The sequence below is a fragment of the Asparagus officinalis genome, chromosome 3, assembly GCF_001876935.1.
Source record: "Asparagus officinalis chromosome 3, Aspof.V1, whole genome shotgun sequence".
Classification (NCBI taxonomy): Eukaryota; Viridiplantae; Streptophyta; class Magnoliopsida; order Asparagales; family Asparagaceae; genus Asparagus; species Asparagus officinalis.
This window is the reverse complement of record NC_033796.1, coordinates 4,243,151-4,265,560: the sequence shown is the minus strand read 5'-3', so window position 1 is coordinate 4,265,560 and position 22,410 is coordinate 4,243,151. Positions and strand designations below refer to the sequence as shown.

Here is a 22,410-nt window from a genome sequence, read left to right as displayed (position 1 = left end):
CCCAGTATAGGGGTTGATGTCATAAGATTGTTTGATATAACTATAACCTGAAAATCCTTGGCCAAGGTAAATAAGATAAACTGATTGTCAGTTTGATCTTATAGGTTATGAGTTTAATATCAATAAACACTAATCAAGCTATTAGGGTTTGACAGTTTGCCATACCCTAGGCTCAATAGTTTGACATGGTTTGACGAAGAGACCGGACTGTACGGTATTATCATTGAGTGGTCCTGATAAAATTGGATAAGCATCTTGCAGACCTTTATCACAACTTATACCCGGGTGGTCTTCATGTGTAGCTAGCACCTCTGTTGTACTTGTGGATATGATCCACTGCCGAGTTCTTAAGTTGGGCCCTAGAGTCACACCAAGCGCGTACTTGAATCCTATGAAACACAATTTATGGAGTGATGCGTATGATTGATACGCATATATGATTTCTTCCGGATACACATAAACGGTTATGTATATCGGTAAAATCGGAATGCTATGTGCTTAGGAAATGAATTCCAGTATTTTTCCCATAAAGTTAACTTTTAGTCAACTAGTTGACTTTTTGGTCAACAGTTGACTTTTGGTCAACTCTTGATTTATTTGGTCATATAGTGACTAATTAGTTAAAGATTGGAATAATACTATATACCGTATTTATGAAATACTGTATTAGTGATAATAATTTGGTATTCTCATTTATGAAATACACATACCATGTATAATGAGTCATGAGATGAGTCACTTAGTGGTATGGTTTGAGCACATGGTTTATTAGCACATGGTTTTGAAATGTAATGATTCATAAGATGATTCATTGCATGACTCACTTGATTAATCATTAATTTTTGATGATTCATTGCATGACTCATAGGATGAGTCATTCATATCATGAACACATTAAAAGTTTGAAGGCTACAGCTAGCTAGCTACTTAATTAGATTCTCATGACTAAAAATTATGAGATTTTGTCCTCCATTAGCATTACCCTTAAAAGATTAAGGATTGAATTTATCGCCATAAAAAAAGGTTGTATTTGTTAGACCCAAGACAAAAGTTTGAAGGCTACAGCTAGCTAGCTACTTAATTAGATTCTCATGACTAAAAATTATGAGATTTTGTCCTCCATTAGCATTACCCTTAAAAGATTAAGGATTGAATTTATCGCCATAAAAAAAGGTTGTATTTGTTAGACCCAAGACACTCGTGGCAGAGCTAGCAGTGGCCCATGACAGGCCCAACGTCTTGGGCCTCAGCCCAAATTATTATTTTCTTCTTTTTCTTACTTAGATTAGCCGAAATTTAGTAAGGAACCTAATGTCACGTGGCTCTTATTTCTTTGGATTTGCATGACTTTTCTTTGATCGACCTCCGAGTAGGGGTGCATTCGGTCCGGATACAACTAAGATATGATACTTATCATATCCATATCTGCTTACCCATCACGGATACAAACATACCTTAGTAAAGAAAATTCACATCCATATATGTTAAAATCGGATACGGATATATATGAGGATAAATAAGCAGATATGCATGAGGATATAAAATAACTATGAGAAAACTAGATAGTATTGAAAAAATATAGTTCATGTGATACAAAAAAGAGTTCCTTAATATATATGTTCATTATATCTGAAAAGCTAAGATTAAACATCTTGATCATCAAAATTATAATTTATAATCTAAGGATTAAAACTGTGTAGCAGTATGCCTAATATGTTTTCAGATACTAATCCGAATACACTGCAAAATCATATCCATAACCATATCATATCAGCTATACATTTGAGTAACTACATCTGTATCCTAACATATACGTTACAGATATTTCCTCAAGTACAGATATGATTTAGCACCCCTACCTCCAAGGCGTCGTTTGAGAGAATTTAAGAAAGCTGCTAGGTTAGAAACACAAAAAAGGTGAACTGTAGGGGCTCATGTGCAAAAAAAGAGCATAGAAAAAGTAGGTTAGAAACACAGTAAAGGTGAACTATAGGGGCTCATGTGCAAAAAAGAGCTTAGAAAAAATTAATTAAAAACAGAAACAACGCGCCCACCGTGGGGCTCGAACCCACGACCACAAGGTTAAGAGCCTTGCGCTCTACCAACTGAGCTAGACGGGCTTGTTGCAACGAGTATCTACAATTTTCAAAAATTAGTAATTAAGAAAGGTCTCCCCAAAAACCATCCACCGAAATTCCGCACCATCGCTTGGAAGCTGGAATGGAGACTAAAAAGGAATTTACTTAAAACTACGAACCTAATAATTCGAGAAACGCTTTCCTGTAGCTCAAATTTTTTTTTTTCCATAAAATGATCTCAGGGCCATGAAACGTTGAAACTAACTACACCATCTCAAATCTCATAGAAAATCACATCCGGTCACCCCAAACATTTCTAAAATCAAAACAAAAAGATATACAAAAAAAAAAAACTATCATTAACATCCACCTACACATGCATATCAATCATATATAGTAGCCGCAGTTGCAGCTACAAACATGTCCTCCTCACTCCCAATCCACCCACAACCCTCACAATCACACCCCTTATGCTTCTCCCTCAACTCCAGATCCCTAACCTTAATCCCCATCCTCACCAAAAGTGTCGGCGGCTTACACCCCTCCGTCACCGTCAACGGGCTCCGCATCGCAAAGCTCACCCGCTTCTCGACCAACGCGTCCTCCCAAGCAGCCTCAGCCCTCCCCAGCATCTTAGACTTCGCTTTCATGCCGAAACACGACTCGTCCCTCCTCCACCTCAGCTCGAACAAAACACCACGCTCGCGTATCGCCTTTTTCACAGGGTTCGAGGGCACGGCGCACTCCAAGGAGGACTCCTCGCCCCAGTGCGGGTCTTCGCCCGCGCTTGGAACCTCTCGGGTATCTATCCTCACCCTCCTTCCTCCTCCTACGTAAACGTAGTATCTTATGAAGAGCTTGCCCGAGGTGGGGCTCGTGTCGAGGTTTGTTAGTTTCATGATGTTCATCTCACATCGGAGTTGAGCCATGATCGATATGTTGAGAATAGTTGGCCGGTGAGGGATTGGTTGGAGAGTGAGTTTTGTGAGCGGGGGTTATTATATAGAGAGGGCCTAGAAAGTGGGTATCTTTGTGTGGGTAGAGCCAAAGGGAGAGAGTCGATCTGTGTGAACCTTTAATTAATGAGGGATATGGGATGCTTCATGGAGTGAGTCGATCGTGCGTGTGAGATTCAAAGAAGTATGATTAGTTGCGCCCTTGACAATCTCCAAAGGCCAAATATAGCCGAGGGTCGTATTAAGGGGAGGTTTCATCCAAGATGGTGGTTAATGATATTGACGTAGTTAATTTGTGTAACAAAAAGTTTGGAAGGTTGGGCTTTAATGCCCAAAGCATTTGACTTAAAATTAGGAAGTTTAAGATGGTGTGGAGTGGCAATCTAGTCATGGTTGCTATGGTTCTATGAGCCAATAACTAGGGCTCGAAGCTCAAATTGGGTTTAAGTTTGACTAGGACTAGTTGGTTATGACTTGGGTCAGTCGAGTCGTGGACTGGGGAGGTAAATGGACGCAATACGACGCAGCGCGGAAGTTGTAGCATCAGAATCCACCAAGGACAATCTTCGAATCTACGAAGATCGCTTCGAGTCCACGAAATAAATATTGAAGAAAAACGAAATTTTATTAATCAAAAGTTATGCCTCTAGGGCTTACAAGACCCTACTTAAATAGAAAAGAAATAAGACTTTTACAAGGACTCAAACTCCTACAAGGACTCTTAACTTACCAAAAATAGTAAAAGAATTCCTAAAACATTAAAACTCCTAAAAAGACTCCTTACGATAGGAAAGTCCACCGGTCAAATCTGAGATCAAATCGGCTTTGTTTCCTAATCAAAACAGACTCCTAAAGCATTACTAAAAATAGTAAAAAACGGACAAAAATACAGATATCTCTCAAACCGTAAGTGGGCATGCGACTGTCCCGCTTCGACATAAACGTGTCTGCCGTGTGTTCTACATCACAATACAGAGAACCTTTGCCGTGTAGAGCCGATGAGGATGATTATTTATTGATGTAAATATCAACCGATATACGGATAAAGGAAATTGTGACAAACAAAGAAATTAATAATTACAAAACCATTGGCCCGTCTACCTGAAAGAAACTCACAGACAGTCCACTTCCCCTTAAGAAAAAATGACTCAAGGGTTATGTCCTCATTCTTTATGTTCTCAATGATCTTATCCACATCCACAAGTCCCCTTTTACTAGTATATTGGAGACGGATCTGTTTCGTATCAAGTTATGAGATTTAAATATGTACAGCCCCTTGGGTTGGCTCTTTAGAGAGATTTGGCTCTACTTAAGAGATCTTGGGTGGATGATCCAACTCCCCTTCATTTAATCCGCATATTCATCGAATCATCATGGGCGGCTGATAAAAATGAAAAAGACATAACACGGACTTGGGCTTAACATGTGGCTAACTCTCTATCAGCGCCATAATTATTTTATACCTTAAGAAAGAGACGATTGTGTTAGCTCCTAAGCTTTGCACTAAGGAACTAAACTAGAGCAAGCAAATATACTTGTTGGGATCCTACTCCTTTACACACTTAAAAGGGATTATTATATTACGTAGAAAGCCAAATCTTTGGGTAGAAAAATATTATGTAGAAAGCCATTGGTCCTGAAATGTTGAAGTTGGAAGCGAAAGCGAATCCTTATGGTCTACTTGGGGGTCACATGCGATTACTTATGTAATACTTCCCCCTTGGGGGAATTAAATATGTTATGAAAATTGTTAATTGCATCATATTTAATATTGATGCCATGACTTTGGAGACTTGGAAGGGAAGATTATGTAAAAGATTCAGCTAACACATTTAATATTTTGCGTGTCTACTCCACAAGAAATACTAATAGCTCTCTCCGAAATACATCAATTTGGGAGATGGGGATGAGGTCGGAGAGGAGGAGGGAGAGGGAGAGGTGGGGGTCTTTGAGGCGGAGGAAGGGGAGGAGGGAGAGGAGGGGGAGGTCACGAGTGGAATGAGGTGAGGTCAGGAGTGAAATGAGGGAGAGGGAGAGGTAGTCGGTGTGGGGTCCACGAGGGAAAAGGGAGGGTGGGGAATAGGTGAGATCAGAGTGCAGTGAGGGGGTGGGGTCGTGTAAAATCATCAAATGCACGGGACTGGTAGTCCTGACCAGTCCCGTGCATTTGATTTGCTGCAAAACCGACCCTTCTCCCAAGAAAAGGGTCGTTTTTACCTATTATTTTGAAAAGTGGTCGGTTTTGCTATATAAAATTAAAAAAAAGATTCTTTTAAAAATTTGCCCTAACCAGAACTGATTCCTAGAAGTATAATTGGAAAAGAAAAATTCCCCAAGGACCCAAAATATGCGACCAATAGGGGGGACAAGTGAGGTGTCCCCCTCCTATTAGATAATGAGTTGGTCATCATTAATGATGACCAACTCATTATCCAATAAGAGGAGGACACCTCACTTGTCCCTCTTATTGGTCTCATATTATGGGTCCCTGTAGCAAAGCTCGTTGGAAAATATAGACATTCTTAGTTTCAAGCATCATTGACAAGCACATTTGAGATCACCCACTAGATAGATATATTGCATCATCAGACAATACCAAAGCGAATTTACACCAGAAACCATCAAGTTAAAAGAAAATACAACTCGTGAATTGTTCAAATGAGAAAATAATGATTAAATGAATGACAAATGGAACTCACAAGTCATAAATTTTCTTAACACAAAGGGCATTCACAGAACAACATCCCCAAAAATAATATGAACAAAATCTTACAAAACCACTGTATCCCCTCATGAACTCATCATGCAATGTTTTTATCGACACGATCACATCACCAGACAAGAAAGAAGCATTTAAATTATACAAACCAACTTCAAGCAGAGGTAAATTCATCGGTAGAGGTTCATTTCCAAACTTAACAGCACCTTTCACTTTTAGATCGAAAAACATACCTCAAACGGATTTAGAGAAACTTCAATCAGATTATTTCTACAAGTCCTCTTACAATGCAACATCTTCGCAAGTACCACAACTACTCACAATTCATCTGTTCCAAGAGTTCAAACACGATTTTAAAACAGGATTGAGTATAAAAGAAGGTAGAAGAACGTTGTTTACTAATTGAACTAATCATACAGAGTTTACAATAATGGAGTCACACATATATGTAATACGTCTATATGAAGCTAGCCAAGCACAAGTACTTGACTTACAGAAGAAAGAGAAGCAAATTATAACTTTTAAGGTTCATGATCAGAGTGTGATTTATCACTGTTTGTGAACTTTTGATCATAAAATATGTCCAAATCAAGCCATCACAATTGGTGGCAAATTGAAGGTCAAGGTTTCAGTACAAAAGGGTTATGCAGTGAAGCCTGTAAGAACAATTTACAACCAAAACTGACACAAATTAAATAAAATACAGCGAAAGGTGATAAAGGAATTAACACTGAGCTTGATGTAGGGAAGATTATTTGTAAATTGAGCATATTAATAATGTCAAATTCTTGGTGGAAAACATTGAGGACTAGGTTCCCTACTCCTGTGTCATTTTGTCTCAGAATTTCAAACATAGGATATCAAGATTTTGAGAAAAGACAATCATATTTGAACTAAGATGACAAGACAAGCATATTTGAACTAAGATGACAAGACAAGCATATTTGAACTAAGATGACAATATAATTTAGAAACATGCTAACCAATTGGCAAAGTGAGTTGAAGTACTAAAAAGAAGAAGATTGTTGATATAAATAAAGCAAGGAATCAAAACATCTCGCAATGGCCACAGAATTGAGGATGACAAAGGATGAAAATAATTGATGATGTGAAGATACAATAAAGGAATTAGTCTCAAATGGACTATGTTAATATAGTATCCCAAGATGCAATCAGAAATGTAGTTTTGAAATTATGTGGGATTTCAAATCCGGAATTGTAGTTTTAAACAGTCTGCATCGGCTTGGTTCTTGTTGCAAAAGTGGAGTCAGGTTTTGAACGCAGGGACACCTAATATTTTGATGCCATATTGGAAACCACTTTATGCAAAAAGCTTAAGCTCATGAGTAATGAAAAAATTTTACCGCACCACTAACAACTTTATCTTAGGTTTTTTTGTGTTCTAGTTGGGCTTAAAACTTATAGTAGCCATGATGTGTTCTCATTCACAGCAGTAACAGCTGCAATAACAAGTTTCTCCAATTGATTGGTCATCGTTGCAAAAGTGGTGTTAGATTTCTCTCCACCTTTTGTTTGAAATTCCATCCACTCCGATTCTTTTACAAGAATTTAGTACATATTAGCATCCAAGTGCTCGAATGCATGTGATTCATTCATTGCAATAAATACAACAACTTGTACCATCTTTGCAAACAGCTCAGCAGAAGCTGCTGCCCAGTTGGAGTGAAATAAACCGCAAAGACAATAAACTCATGAGTGCATGTGTCGATAATCATGTTGCAGAACAAAATAAAAGAAGACATGGTAAAACATAGACCCAACAGCTGAGAAAGAATTTATAATTTCAACTACAAATTCTCGGTACTTGACGATAGTAGTAGTTGTGGTGTACTTATTTTTATCAATAATGGAAAGATATAATCTCAATTAAGGGGTTGAAATACCATTAGTTATCTTGAAGGGGACACTAATATTCTGCAAGAAAGAAAATAGAGCCTTGCTTGTTACTCTTTTGATCAAAGCAAAGCGACAAAACCGGAGTAGTTTAAGTTAGCCAGTTTTATTCAAGCATTAACAAGTGTAGCAAAATTCATCCATATAGAGTTGCCTCAAAACTGAACTGCACCTTCTACATTAAAAAAAAGNATAAAGCCAGAGAAACTATGGCCTTTGCTGCAAGGACACCAAAGAATCATACATCATTCTCCGCATGCATCACATTGTATATATGATTCTTATCTGTTACAAAGTTCAAAACAATATTAGAGGGAAACATTAAAAAAATGGTGGGAGAGCTGGTATAAATCAATCTACATCTCACTTCACAAATGATTCTACATATCATAATCTGACACGTGTATAATGCCAATGTTCATGGCACCAAGAACAACATTAAGCTGTGACTTTAGGCCTCATTAGGAAGGGTACACAAATATTCTCTCGTTAATAGGCCAAAGAAACTTCCAAGTAACAAATTGTCCATAAAGATTTATGCAATCGAAGCAGGCAAGCACAAGAAACATCCAAATTCCCAAAGACCAAAAGGTCTAAAAGGTGTAAAAATGGAAAAAGTTGCATTATAGATTTGTTTTTTGGGTAATTATAGAAATTTAGCTGACAAGAATGTAAGTTTAGCTTGAGAGGCAAGCATTGCAGAAAATTTTCACATGGATCGATAAGTAGGATTTGATATGTCTATCTTAATGCAGAATTCATGAGCGACATTAAGGTAATATTCTCTAAAAATAGTAATTTTAGAACTTAGCATTGTAGGCATAGATAGTTGCACAAGAACAAGGATAAACAAAGGTGTGCCTTGAAGGTTGTCTGACTGATAAACACAGATCAGAACCTAGTTCAGTTAATGTTATTGGGTAAATGGTTTAACCAGTTCATATCTAAAACTGGGGCATGCCTTTTCTATATGAAATGACAAAAGACACCTTGTCGGCATTTCCCTTGTTTCATATGCTATTGCTACGAATGATTTTATCAATTTCTAGTTATATCCTGCGTTGCAACAATAGTGAGAAGTCTAGTATTTAGTTCATCAATAGCAGGTCATTTCCAGTTCTCGCCAATTTTTCAGACCAAAATTCCAAATCGACGATGGCAATTTTACTTTGAAAGAGACAAGTAACATCTAAGCATGGTTACACAAATATATATTTGAAATTTGAAGCACTCCAATTCAAGGAACAAACCTAATGATTTTTTTGAATTATACAATCAGGAGGGAAAAAAAAAGTACACAGAAGCTCAACCTTGTACACAGAAAAGATAAAGTGGAGGTCAGAAAGTTACCAAATTTCCTGTTTCAGATAAAAAGGCAAAACAATAATCTGAGAGCAAAGGATTTTTAATGTAATACAGAGTGAGTTTTTCGTCCCTCTTGTTTCTATTCTATGCAGGACCTAATTGCTATCCAATGGGTTGAAGTCGACCTTTCGTGTAAAAAGGTATGCTGATAGTAAAGTTAATAGCAACTATCTTGGTAAGGAGCCATGTTTAAGGAAGAAAGTCATATTTACAGTAAATCGTGCCGTATGGATGAAAGCTAGAATTTCAAACTTGGAGGCAGATCATCCTGGTTAACCCTTGAAAAAGGATTTCGTTATCAAATTTGAAGTGGTGATGTTGTCTTACAAAAATATCAAAAGCTCTCAGTTTAACCCATGATAAACAATGATGCTCATTTAGTTTAGTCTACATATTTTTGTCATCTCAGGGGTCCCAAATGAAAAAAGAGAAAAAGAAACATGTCTGGACCACCACAGATCCTTGAACAGTACTAGGCTGAAAGGGAGCCCCACAAAAATCATTTGCATACATTAGTCATGATGTTTAGGCTAGTACAATGAAGAGGCAAATCCTTCAAATTTATACTGGAATATATAGGAGAATGGAAGAACGGAAAGGAGATATTTACTGTAGAGAATTGCAATTAAATCTAAGGTATGTTAAAACCAAAAGTCCAAATAGAATGCAATACGCGGGCATAAACGTATTGGTTTTTAGGAGGAAAGGGGGAGGAAAATGGACACATCATCTAAAATTGCTGTCATCAGATGAAGGAACACATGCAAGAGAGAAATAAACCATTGGATTCTTCCAACCATGAGTTAGAGAAATCATAACAAAGTTAATAGCATTACTAATATTGGTCTTTTTAACATCAAACTGAAGATGCTAATAGACCAGAATTCAAAGGCAATACGGGCTGATGCTTGAGAAGATTTATGGATTTTTAGCAAATGGGTAAGAGCTTACATAAATGGATGCAACCAAATCTTCTAACAAAAGAAAACTATTTTTATGGATTAACCAAAATAAGTAATGTTTCCTTCAGTTCATGATTCTATATTTCACAGTAACACCAATTAGGATAAGTGCCATGATTAATTAACAACGAAAGGTGGAGTACAGTAGGCCTAAGAGAACTTGGTCGGAGGCAATTCAGAATGATATGATGATAATTAATTTAGTGTAGGAGATGTCCTTCAGCAGAACTGAATGAAGAATAGAAAACGTAGCAACCCCAAACTTTGCAGCAGAGCCTTTGTTCTTGGTTGTGGTGTTGGTTGTGTTTAGTTCGTAGTTCTATAGATACATACATAGAGCAGTGTAGAACTTCCATTACCTTTGGCTGAAGTCTTATCATACTTCTCTTTTCGCCCACTGTCATTTTTCCATTCGCTGTCATCATCGTCATCATCATCAGCTTCTCCCCTTCCATCATGTCCAATATCACTTTCGCTAGCAGTCTCCCACTCAGAGTCATCAGCCTCTTGGCCATAAACATCTCCACCATCACCCTCACATCGAACCCCTCCATGCTTCACAGCTGCTTCTCTAAATAACCAAGCAGCACGCATTTGCTTCTTCACTAACCTCTCAGCATAATCCGGAACCTTGTTTTGCTTCATAGTCAAGTCAGGATCATTTGATTGTGAACACTCATTTATGAACAAAATGGCATCTAACAAGCTCTCTTTTGCTAAACCGATCATATCATATGCTTGTGCTCTTCTCCAAAGGCTTTTTGCATGACGGTTAGGAGGATTATGAAGGGATAATGCTCTTGTAGCATCACTTATGGCAGCCAATGGTTGTTGGAGTAAAAGATGACATTGAGCTCGATTGCTGTATAATACTACTCTCTCTTTTTTGGATCTCATTGGACATAAAGACAATGCTTCAGAGTATTTCGATGCAGCTCCTGCTATATTTCCTGAGGAGAATAGAGAGTTTCCTTCCAGCTTGACAACAAGTGCGGCTGCCTGCTTTATATGTAGATCTTCCTTTGGCATGCTCTTTTCCCATTTGAACCGCTGTTTTGAACTTAAAAGTTCCACAATTTGCTCCTTTATATGACTACTGATGGCGTTGCGTTTTGTTTCTTGTGATTGGACACATTCTTGAAGGACATTAGCAATAGAGTCTCCTAACCTTTTATGATCACCAAGAGTTGAAATTTCTGCCAAGTCTATAAGAGCTGGCACTGCTTTATCTACCACCTAGAAAGCAACAAGTCAAAGATACCTCAGAAAGCAGAAACTACATTTTGTTTCTAAAACAAACAACTATATTTGAATTGTAAATAACTGAGATTGTGTAATATAACTTACAGGATGAACAGTCAGATTCAAATGGCTGTAATTTCCTATTCATTCAGGTGTTTAGAGGTTAAAGACATACTTGAAATCATCATGATTTAACTGTTAATATATTTTCATGAATTAAATCCTCAAGGGTAATTTGGCAGAGGAGCTTAGTGATACCGAGAAAGCTATTAACAAGTTTACTCAGACTGAACATCTTTTGCACACAAGTCATGTTTCATATCTACACCCTTGACCACACTTGAAAAATGAACATCCAATTCAGCTTCTTATAGCGACTCAACTAAAAATCAATTAGATGAAGGTACATAAAGTGATGACCCTCTGGTGTGAAGCATAAGGATTAGCAGATAAATCAAGTGCAGTATTGTGAAGAAAAAAGGTAAGGCATTAAGTTAATACCTTATGGCAGGTACTTGCATCCTGAAGCAACCATATAAGACAGTCAATAGCCATATACTGCCAATCATCTGAAGAACGGGCAATATTACACAAAGCTTCAATAACAGCAGGGCAGTTAGCAACAGGTCCCCTACCAAGCTTATGCTGGCATATTGTCCTTAGTAAACCAATACCTGCCGGTGAGTTTTCATTGACAAGTCCACCCCACATACTTGGCAATTTTACTAAAAACTCAGGCTTGCATATATCAGGAAGAAATTCAGGTTTGAAAGCAAAGCAATTAATCAGTTGAAGTGACCAGCATTGTAACTGGCTTGCCCATTCTTCTGCTTTCCTAGACTCCATTTCCATTCCTCCCATTCCTCGAGTAAGAAGATCACAATGGTAACCAAGTCTCCTATCCACAAACTGATAGAAGTGAGAATAAACAATCTCTAGAGAACTTAATGCAAGTTGAATGGAAAGCTCAAGTATTTCCCCGTGACTTGCCACTGCATCGAATGTACTTGGATATGTTGCTAAGTGCCCTAATGCTCTAACCGCTACTCTTTGCTCCACCCAAGTTAATCTACCTCTTAATAGCTCAACTAAGGGTGGAATAACACCAGCATGGACAGCACTTTCAGCGAATTCTTCCAAATTCATCGTATAAGATCCAATTATATGAGCTGCATAATAAGGGATATATATGTTCTGATCATGTGAAAGCCACCGCCGATTCTTTAATCCCTTCCATATTAAAGCCGCCATGCATTCAAAAATTCCTAGTTTAATGAATTCAGGGTCATTCGGATGAGCCATGGCAGTGTTCCAAAGGCCACTAATAGGGAGGACTTGACCATCATCATCCTGAGAAGGAAGCTCTCTGAAGAATTTGAGTATACTGGCTCTTCGCTTAGTAGGATTTCCCTCCTTCATTACACAAAAGAAGCATCCTGGGTAAGGGCAGTCAGCTTGGGCCTTTTCCATTGTGAGACAAGTTGCTTCAGCACATTTAGTTCATTTCCTTAGAGATGTGGAGCATCCACCCTCAATTCTGCAAAATTGAACCATATACATATATATGGTTACATGACATAAATAAGGTGAAGAAAAAATCGCGAAAAAATCAATGAGAATAAAATCAGAAAAGCACCTGTTATAACCTATAAAGTTTATAAATTATGAATTTGGAAGATAGACGATGAATCTCCACAGTAGGAAAAAAACACGCAGTTTCCAACAAACCAGTTGCCATATTCAAGCAGTGTTACTGTTATTATGTATATTCATACAAACCTTGGTGAAATAATAGAAAAGTGTCTATCAAAGCATTTTTTTGCTGAAAGTTTTACCACGATTCACACCAATCAATACTATTCCCCCCTGAGGGGGCTAAAGAAACTATGGACTACACGAGCATACAATCTAACATCAACAATAAAGTCAATAAAATAAATACGAAAAATATCTGTTTTAGTTTCAGTTATACATTGCTTAGTGCATATTACTTCCCCTTTTAGGTAACTGAAGAAATTATGTAGTACACAAGCATACAACTAAGATCAATAAAAAAAATCAAGTAAAACTTCTTTTTTTCTATTAAAAAAATGAGTAAAACAAGTAAAACTTCTGGTTTAGTTTCAGTTACATTGTTTAACATATACATAAATATTGTGAATTAAAGTTATATCTGCATAATGTGAAAAGACCATGAATAATGAGTAGATCAATGAGTTTCCACTCACAGCTACTTGCATACTAAATATGAAGTTCCACAGAAAGTATATAAGAGAAACCATGAAAACTGACATGAAACCGCTGAAATATTGTTCCTTGATATAACCGAATTCCTGTTTTCCACCCTTAGCTTGAGTTCAGTTGTTTTTAACTTGAATACAGTTTGCACTAACGCAGTTAAAACTGAGTGCAACCCCTCATTCAGATAACATTGACTCAAAAAAGATGGTAATCTTATGAAAGTTTCAGGAGGCATAGCTTACATATACAAAGATGTCACAAACGCCGAGATAAAGCAACTCCAATTAATCAAGCCTCCACTTAAACTCTTAAAAGCTTTGATTAGAAGGGACTAATAATGCAATCAGAAATTTAAAAAGAACAACTTCTTATAATTTGTTTACAAGGATCTGAACCATCCATGGATATCATAGCTACTCTTCATAAGTTAGGCCTAAACGTAGCATCTGATAACACAATAAAAACTCTTACTTGAGTGCAGTAGAGAAAAACATGTAATTTAAGAAGAATTATGAGGAATATAATTTAACTGTCCGCGATATGGAGTCAATCCGCCTCTCAACAGCCCACATATTATCCAGTAAACCATGATAAGTTGATAAAGTGATGATCAGAGAACACCAACAAACCACCTAGGTAACTAACTTATCAAGAGGCCTCTCTCAAAACTAATTTCTCAAGGCAAGGAACCAATAGTTGCCACGATTGTGGAAAACTTACAGGAAATCTTATGCATTTATATCAATGAAGCATGAGATCGCATTACAATGAGCCCAGTATGCCATGGTGAAACTAAATGCCGCACAAAAAAAACAAAAATGACAGATGAAATGCTGATAATCGTGCAACACAATTCATCAGTAATCCTTTAGAAACATAATCGATATTAAATTTTCGCAAATACCAGAATTTAAAGCTCCAATGCCACCAATGCAGAAATATATCTACAACTCTGATCAATGCAAACACTTTTTGCAACGAACATAAAGAAAGATTCCACCTTTTTCAACGAAAAGAAACCCTAAGGGCTCAAACCAAAAAAACCCATAAAAAAGGTGCGGTCTTTCTCAAAGAGAAGAGTTCAGAATCGAAAAGGAACTGAACCCATCAGATCAAAGTAGGAGAAAATGAGGAGAAAGAGAGATACCTTGGAGAATCAAGTAGAGCGGCTGCTTGCTGAGATTAGGGAGCCCCAAATCAATCTAGGGCGTAGAAAAGCGATGGAGAAAGCTCAGTATCTTTCCAAATTGAGAGAGAGAGAGAGAGAGAGAGAGAGAGGAGATGGGGTACTACTTGGAATCTGACAGAGCAAGAGAGATTGGAACTCGCTGTCGTCGCTTGGGTTTTTGCCCTTTTCTTTTCCCATCTTTTCTCTGTTTGGGCTACTTTTATGGGGACGTTTGGTTGAATTTCTATAAATTATAGGAAATGTTTTCCATCCAAAATTTGATTTTCTTGTATTTCTTAAAAAAATTATAGGAAAAGTTTTGAGAAGTTAAAAAGTACAAATTTTTTTTATTTTTTGTATTGTGCTTGTTTGGTTCAAAACAAGAAAATTACTCATAACTTTTGGGAAAATAGCAATTTGTATTGTGCTTGTTTGGTTCAAAACAAGAAAATTACTCATAACTTTTGGGAAAATAGCAACATTTCTTATAATTTATAGAAATGTAACCAAACACCCCCAACTTTATAGAAAAATGAGAACTTTATAAAAAAGTGTTAATGAGTTTTATTATTTAAATAATGAATGCGTCAGATTTCCAAGAGATTTCCGTCCATTTTAGAATGAAATCAATTTCTATAAATTTTGGTACTTTTCTATACTTTACAGAAAATATTTCTGTAAATTTTTTTTTGAGCCAAACACAGTTTGTGGAAAATCTATAGAAAACTCTTAATTACAGAAATACCATTGTTTGTACTTTTTGAGAAAACATTTCTCAAAAACAATGCAACCAAACACCCCTATCAGTCCCTGATATCTTCAATAATTCCATATTAATCCCTCGAATCTCAATAATTGCTCATTAGACACTCAAATCTTAAGGGGTCTTGCAATTTGGTCCATCAATGACCGAAATACACCTTAGCTATGATTTCTATCTTAAAATTCACCTTCTTCAAAAAAAATCATTTGTACGTTGCTGTCTTAAAATTTACACATTTTTAACTTTAAAATCTCAAACTTTTTTGGACGCTTTGATACACTAAAGTTTACACCTTTTTAATTTTGGCACCTTAAAATTTATTTGGCACTTTATTTAAGAAAAACTTTATACTTTTTTAAGTTTAAAGTTTTGGCACTTTGATATCCCTTGAGAGTATCGAAGTCGAAAAATGTGTAAACTTTCAGGTATGTGTAAATTCTGGAGTGCCAACGTATTAAAAAGAAAAGGTTTGGATAAAGAAGTTAAAAAGTGTAAAGTTTAGGGTACCAAGCGTCATAGAGGCTTGAAAAGCTATAAACTTGTAGAGTGTTAAGTTGCAAACAACCCTTTTAAAAAAACATTAGTTGGGAATTTTTTAGTCATTGAGGGATCAAGCCGCAATAACACTAGGGTCGGAGGCACTGATGAGCAATTTTATAAATTTGAGGAATTAATATGAAATTATAGAATAACTGAGTGACTGAAAACTAAATAACCCTTGGCCAAGAGGGCTTAGCCCTGTAAATGGTAACGGGCTGCAGGTCCCGACCTGGTCCATTTCCGCAGCCTGTCTCGTCAAGGAAACCGAATTATTATTTTTAATATAAATAGCAAAAAAGAACACAAAATTCCACTAGAGCTCTACTAAAGAGTTTTGAATTACACAAAAAAAAAATTAAAAATTCGATTACATGAAACTCTCGATAAGTTTGACCAATTATGAGATAACCTCTAACAAGTATAGAAAATATTATTTTAATTCCCAATATTTTTTAGGTAACCTCAAAAATTGGAGGGTTATATATACATTCAGAAAAATGCAAAGACTATGTGGGTTAAATGACTTCCAGATGTTTTCGGAATTCGGAATATCTAAAAATGGACTAGAACTTCCTAGATTTTGTGAGGCCAAGAAGTGGGCTCGCTCTCCTTTGTTTTTTTGGAATAGGTTACGTGGCCGGACTTCCCGAGGCCTGGCAACAAAAACTTAGCGGCCCATGCAAATTCAAACCCGTGTTGCTGGTCTACAACTGATTCGGCCCAATTTATGGTTTTTCGAGTCCGCAAATAGTCGTGAATGATACCCGCTAAAACCTTCAAATCTACGTTATTGATAATAAAATTTCAAGCCTCTCTTGTTGCTTCATAAAACCGTTTCACAAGTTTCTTGTGAAGATGGCTTTGCGTTACTTTTTGAAGATAAAATGCTGGCCTCTACTATTTTTTTATGCTGGGATTAATAAATTAAAGATCTTGACATAGTTTTAATCAAGCACGTTTAGTTTTATTCAAGAGACTTCTATAATCAAGAATAAGGAGATGGCTCCCTCTGCTGTGGGGGGGATCGGGGAGATTCGAACCGTGGTCTCCGCCAGACCCAAAAGGAATGCGCTGAGTAACTGACCAAGTTTCTCTTATCAAAAAAAAAAAAAAAAAGGAGAGACCCAAGTCATCTATTGGTTTTGTGCAGGTCAAAGACTAGGAGTAATTGACCCAAGTCAACCCAGCAGTAAATAGGAGTTGACTCGTCGGCATTGATTTGGATTGACCTTAGATTCCGTTTACTCGTTTATTGAGAAATGTAAATCAGCAAGGAGAGTTGACTTTTTGGTATAGACACTTAGATGAAGGATGAAGCTATGGGCTGGCGCTGGCATACATTCCGATGGGCCCTCTGTGGCCTGTTTTGCCTATTCATCATTAAATGATTTCTCACTAACAATTGATCCCATTCCCAAAAAAAAAATAGTAATAATAAAAAGAAGAAATTTTTTAAAATAGCTCCAAATCAAAATTTTTTTCTAAAAATCGATATTCTTATGTTTTTATTACAGAAACAGACTCACTGAAAGTGGGTCTATTTTTTTTGCCAGAAAGTGAGCATGTTTTGCCAGAAAATGGGCATATTTTTTTTTTAAACACGTTCCTAATTAGTCGAGATTGCCAACCCCAGCTAATTTAGTCCTCAGTTACAACTTGCAAATTAGTCGGGGTTGGCAACCCCGACTAATTAGGAAGGTGTTTAAAAAAAAATAGACTCACTTTTTGGCCACGGTGCTGACGTGGTCAGAAAATGAGTCTGTTTCTGTAATAAAAACGAAAGAGGGTTTATTTTAAAAAAAAGTTGGTTTGGAGCTATTTTAAAAATTTCTTCATAATAAAAATAAAAATAAACTACAGTTGATTTCGGGTACAATCAGATACGAGACACAATAACTCCGTGTGTGTTTGGATACCAAGGCGATTTTTTTGTAGTGTTTTTTAGAAAAACACCATGCTGAAAAAGTGTTTTGAAAACACCATTATTAGTTACTATTATATAGCGGCGGTGGAGGGCGGGTTGGTCGGCGGCCGGAACGCGGGCGCGGGCGGGGGGTGCGGGCCGGAGGGTGGCGGCGGTCGGGCCAATGGCGGCGGTCGGCAATGGCGGCGCGGCGGGCGGGAGGCCGCGAGGGATGCGCGGCGCGGCGGCGGGCGAGAGTAGCAGCAGACGGCGGGTGCTGGCGCGACAGGCGGTCGCGGCGACGGGCGACGGGCGAGTGAGCGGCGGCAGGCCGGGGTGCGGCCAACCTGCCGCGCGACGGGTTGCGCAGACCCGCCCGCGGCGTGGTGGCGGCGGGGGCGGGGGCGGGCGGCAGCGGCAGCGGCTGGGGACGAAGGCGGGGGGGTGGCGGCGGGCCGGTGGCGTGGGCAAGCGAGCGGCGGCGGCTTAGATGAAAAAAACGGAATCTCAAAACACCTTTTTGGTATTTTGAGAAAAATGTTTAATTTTTGGATTTTGTAAAGGGTCAAGTCAAAAAAACGTCCCGGTTGTCAAACGAGTTTCATTGTTTTTTTTGAAAAAAAAAACGGAAACGGCAAAAACACCATGGTATCCAAACGCTCCCTTGGACCAATATCGAATCAGGTTGCAATGTAGTCAATTTTTGTAAATGAAGCATCCGAGTTGTAAACTACACGTCATCTGTACATTGTTGAACACTGGACAGCAGTTTCTCGTGCGATGGATAGAGACTTGAGGTGTCTCCTTTCTCGCAGTAAACCCCCATTAACTATTGCAATAGCAACAAGGTCCTGCATTTTGCAGAATTACCCCCATGATGGTGTAAGAGCATCTCCAACAGCTTCCCCATCTTTTTGAAATACTCAAATTTAGAGAATATAGAGCTTTTTTTTGGTCCAACAGATTCTCCATCTCATTCCCCAAAATAGGGAAGGAGGAGAAAAAATAGGGAGCCTTCCCCAAATCTGTAGCATTCTCCAAATTTTTGGGGAGAGCTTTATTATTGTAATAAATGCTATTTTTCAAAATGGGGAAGCTGTTGGAGTTGGAGCAAAAATAATTTGGAGAATATGACTTTTGTTTCTCCATTTTGGAGAAAATTTTGGGGAAGCTGTTGGAGATGCTCTAAGTCCGCATTTTGACTTGGTGACATATTTTAGATGCTCATGGGAGTCATCTGCAAATTGCGAAAACTTATTGGGGGACCATTCTTCAATTCTAATAGTTAATATGTTTTAGTGTAATTTACCCCCGTATAATATTACTATTAAACCATACATGTCCACTGGACACATATTTAATTTTGCGTGATTCAGATTTCAACCCGTGAAAAAAACATTGCACATGTGAAAAATTTTAGAATATAAATTATTACCCTTAGCCTTATCAAAATTTTAAAGATTTGGTACATTGAAAGAACCTTTAATAATTATGAACTGTACTATTAGTTGATATTTAGAAAAGGAAGATCTCAATAACTTTAGATATAAATTAACTAGTTTGATTCCAAAAGTGATTTTTTTTCGCCTTTTTTTATTTTTTGTGGCTTCAGAACGATGAATGGAGAAGATCCAAATTCAACAAACATATACGAACCCTTGATTTGGGCAGTAAATTGAGCGGCAAGGTTGTTAGCTATATTAATGAGATTTTGGATGCTACTAGATCTGAAAAATTAATTTAAGTTAATCTCACCGTGAATTGAGGCAGATTTCGAGGAGAGAGAGAGAGGAGGTTTAAGGTGAGTAATGAGGGATCCACACGCGAGCATGAACAAGAGTTGGGTTCTGGTCCTTTTCACATTTATGACGCAAGTTCGTTAAATCTCCACTAATAATTGTATTTTCAAAGATTTGTAAATTAACATAGTTTGGCCTCCTCTGTAAAAGTCCAAATCTTTGTGAACCGGAGTCAAAATAATAATAATAAACATGAAAACAAGCCAACCCTATCGGTAAGTCCAAATCTTTGTGAACCGGAGTCAAAATAATAATAATAAACATGAAAACAAGCCAACCCTATCGGTGTGGGCTGTGCAACAACAAACAGTCTACGAATAATAATAATAAACATGAAAACAAGCCAACCCTATCGGTGTGGGCTGTGCAACAACAAACAGTCTACAAAAATAATTAAATTCAGTTGAAGGCACTCATTCGTGGTAATGTAGTTTTTAGAGTTGAAAGATTATTTTATTGGAAATGTTATATGATTTTTCTTTCATAATAGAAAAGAGGGTGCCTGTTATCAATTTTGTGAAAGTAAAACAGGTATTAAAAAAAGATATCTAATTGATTGGCAAATTACTATCAGTTTTAGTCAATTGTAGTCGACTGCTTGGAAGCATGATTTAGACTTCAACGTTTGTTTTCCACGTTAGGCCCCCCTCCAATAATTCGCGTTCGTTAGTTTGAGGTTCCAAATATCATTATCGGCCGACAAAACTTTGAAACTGAAGTATACACATGACTGATTATGGATTAGTAATTAATCCTTAAAGTATGCAACCGTAAACCTTTAAATTAAGGGTAACACTCACTAGTAGAAAAACGATTAATCTAGACGGAAAAAACAGTCTAGGCTGCTTAAATATCCATCTAGAAAACTTCGTCTAGGATATTTCCGTCTAGATTGAGTCAACCTAGACGAAAATACGTCTAGTTTGATCAACCTAGACGGAAAGCAACCTAGACTAAATACCAATTAAATTCCGTCTATGTTGCTTCCTAGAAGGAAATTCCGTCTAGGATGCCCATCTTAGACAGATTTTCCGTCTAGGATACTATATTTTTTTTTGTGCAGAATCTACTTTGCATGGCATATAATATAACATGTATATGTGCACAATATTGCACAATGCCAAATTACATTCATATCCAACACAATCTAATTATATTCCGATATCAAATCCAATCATATTCAAATAACACATTCACAAAAATACTAGAGCGATACATAAATTGTTTACATAGATAATAAAAGTTTCTATTTATATATTTATTTACAATTGGAATGAAAGGATATATTTATAATCTTTTTTCATTCTTTTTTCCTTCTCAAAGGCTTCCCAAACATGGATGTTCAGCTACTTGAATTCCATTACTTGTCCACTCACTATGTACTGGTTGTCCCCCTATAAAGTAAATATGTAAACAGTTCATATATTTTAAAAACAAGAAAATAACTAGAACTTGATGAACTTTGCATAATTTATAGTTTGCAGTATTACATATGTAAAGTATTAATACATATATTAAAACAAAGAAATAAACAGAACTTGTTGATGAGCTTTGTAATTTATTATAGTTTACAGCATTTGAAGTTCCAAAATTTTATAAGGCTCTTACTTCATAGAACTTACTCATTTGGATCATTATATGGTACTTACAGTATCTTCATATTTCATTCACTTCTATCTGTTGTCGTCAAATGATACCTACTCCTGAAATTGAAATGACAACAATGTGAATTCCTCTAGATCACAAGATGACATATACGACAGTTAGAAAGATTGATAACCTTGTCATTTTGGCTTGACGATGAAAATTTGCCCACATTCTTTCCTGCTTACAAAGAGAAGACATCATAATCACAAACTTATAATTGTGTAACTGGTATCTATACTATAAAGGAATTCCTTAAGTAGTCAAAAGGCATTTCATACAAATACACCAATTTCAGGAAGCTACATGTATCTACATAATAAACATCGAAAAGAAAAAAATTACTCTTTTTTATTTTAATTGAAGGGTCATTTGTACCTATATTCATCTCCATATTCACCTTTCCTTCCACCCCCATTTTCCTTCCTCTCAGCAATTTCCTTCCTATCATCACTTCATCCTTGATTTGATGCTCCTATAAAATTTTACCACTATATATACACGAGGTTATGTTACTAAGCCAGTTGGTTTATGAACTTGTCAGGAGACAAGTAAATAGTTTCGCAAATTAGAAAATATCACAGACACTGAGTTAAGGGTAAGATTCAGCACAATAGATAAGTGAATTAATCTGGAAACATGGAGAATAATTCAGGTTAAAGGCTCGATAAAGGCTCTATTGTTGTTATAGTTGTAGCTCATGACAACTAAAGAGAATTTACAACATATCAGATACCATACCTACTGGAGCTCAAATATTATAGCAAACAATGACACAAGAGTTCCATGACGTACAAAACCCAAAGAAGGAAGAAGCAAGCATTGATCAAACTCTAATTAATTCTAACTAAATCTAGATTGGTGGGTGCTCAAGCTAGAATAAAAAAACACCACCATAAAATGACGAAGTAGGATAGGAAAACCCACACAAAATAAGGCGGAACAACCAAACACAAGAAGAAGCATTTGGAGTCATGTCAGCATAGTTCTGAAATTCTAAATTAAGGCTTCAGAAATGTCAGCTACAAAAGTCTTGGAATCTCCATTCCAGCATAAATATTTTGTGCAAATGGTACATACTTATGCTTGAATTCTCAATCTCTATCTACAAGTCAA

At 37.0% G+C, this 22,410-nt stretch overlaps 2 protein-coding genes and 1 non-coding gene across 3 annotated transcripts; all 3 read right to left on the bottom strand.

Moving 5' to 3' along the window:
• TRNAK-CUU lies at positions 2,048-2,120 on the bottom strand. The gene has a single exon. It is a non-coding gene; the product is annotated as a tRNA-Lys (tRNA).
• Positions 2,351-3,130, bottom strand: LOC109832037. The gene has a single exon (XM_020399494.1). The coding sequence runs from the start codon at positions 3,005-3,007 to the stop codon at positions 2,462-2,464; it is 546 nt and encodes a 181-aa protein (XP_020255083.1). The 5' UTR covers positions 3,008-3,130; the 3' UTR covers positions 2,351-2,461.
• Positions 7,857-14,835, bottom strand: LOC109832711. The gene is made up of 4 exons (XM_020400115.1): positions 14,625-14,835; positions 11,738-12,773; positions 10,354-11,230; positions 7,857-7,952 (listed from the first exon to the last, which is right to left on the bottom strand). Exons 2-4 carry the CDS (start codon positions 12,704-12,706, stop codon positions 7,906-7,908), a joined length of 1,893 nt encoding a protein of 630 aa, XP_020255704.1. The 5' UTR covers positions 12,707-12,773; positions 14,625-14,835; the 3' UTR covers positions 7,857-7,905.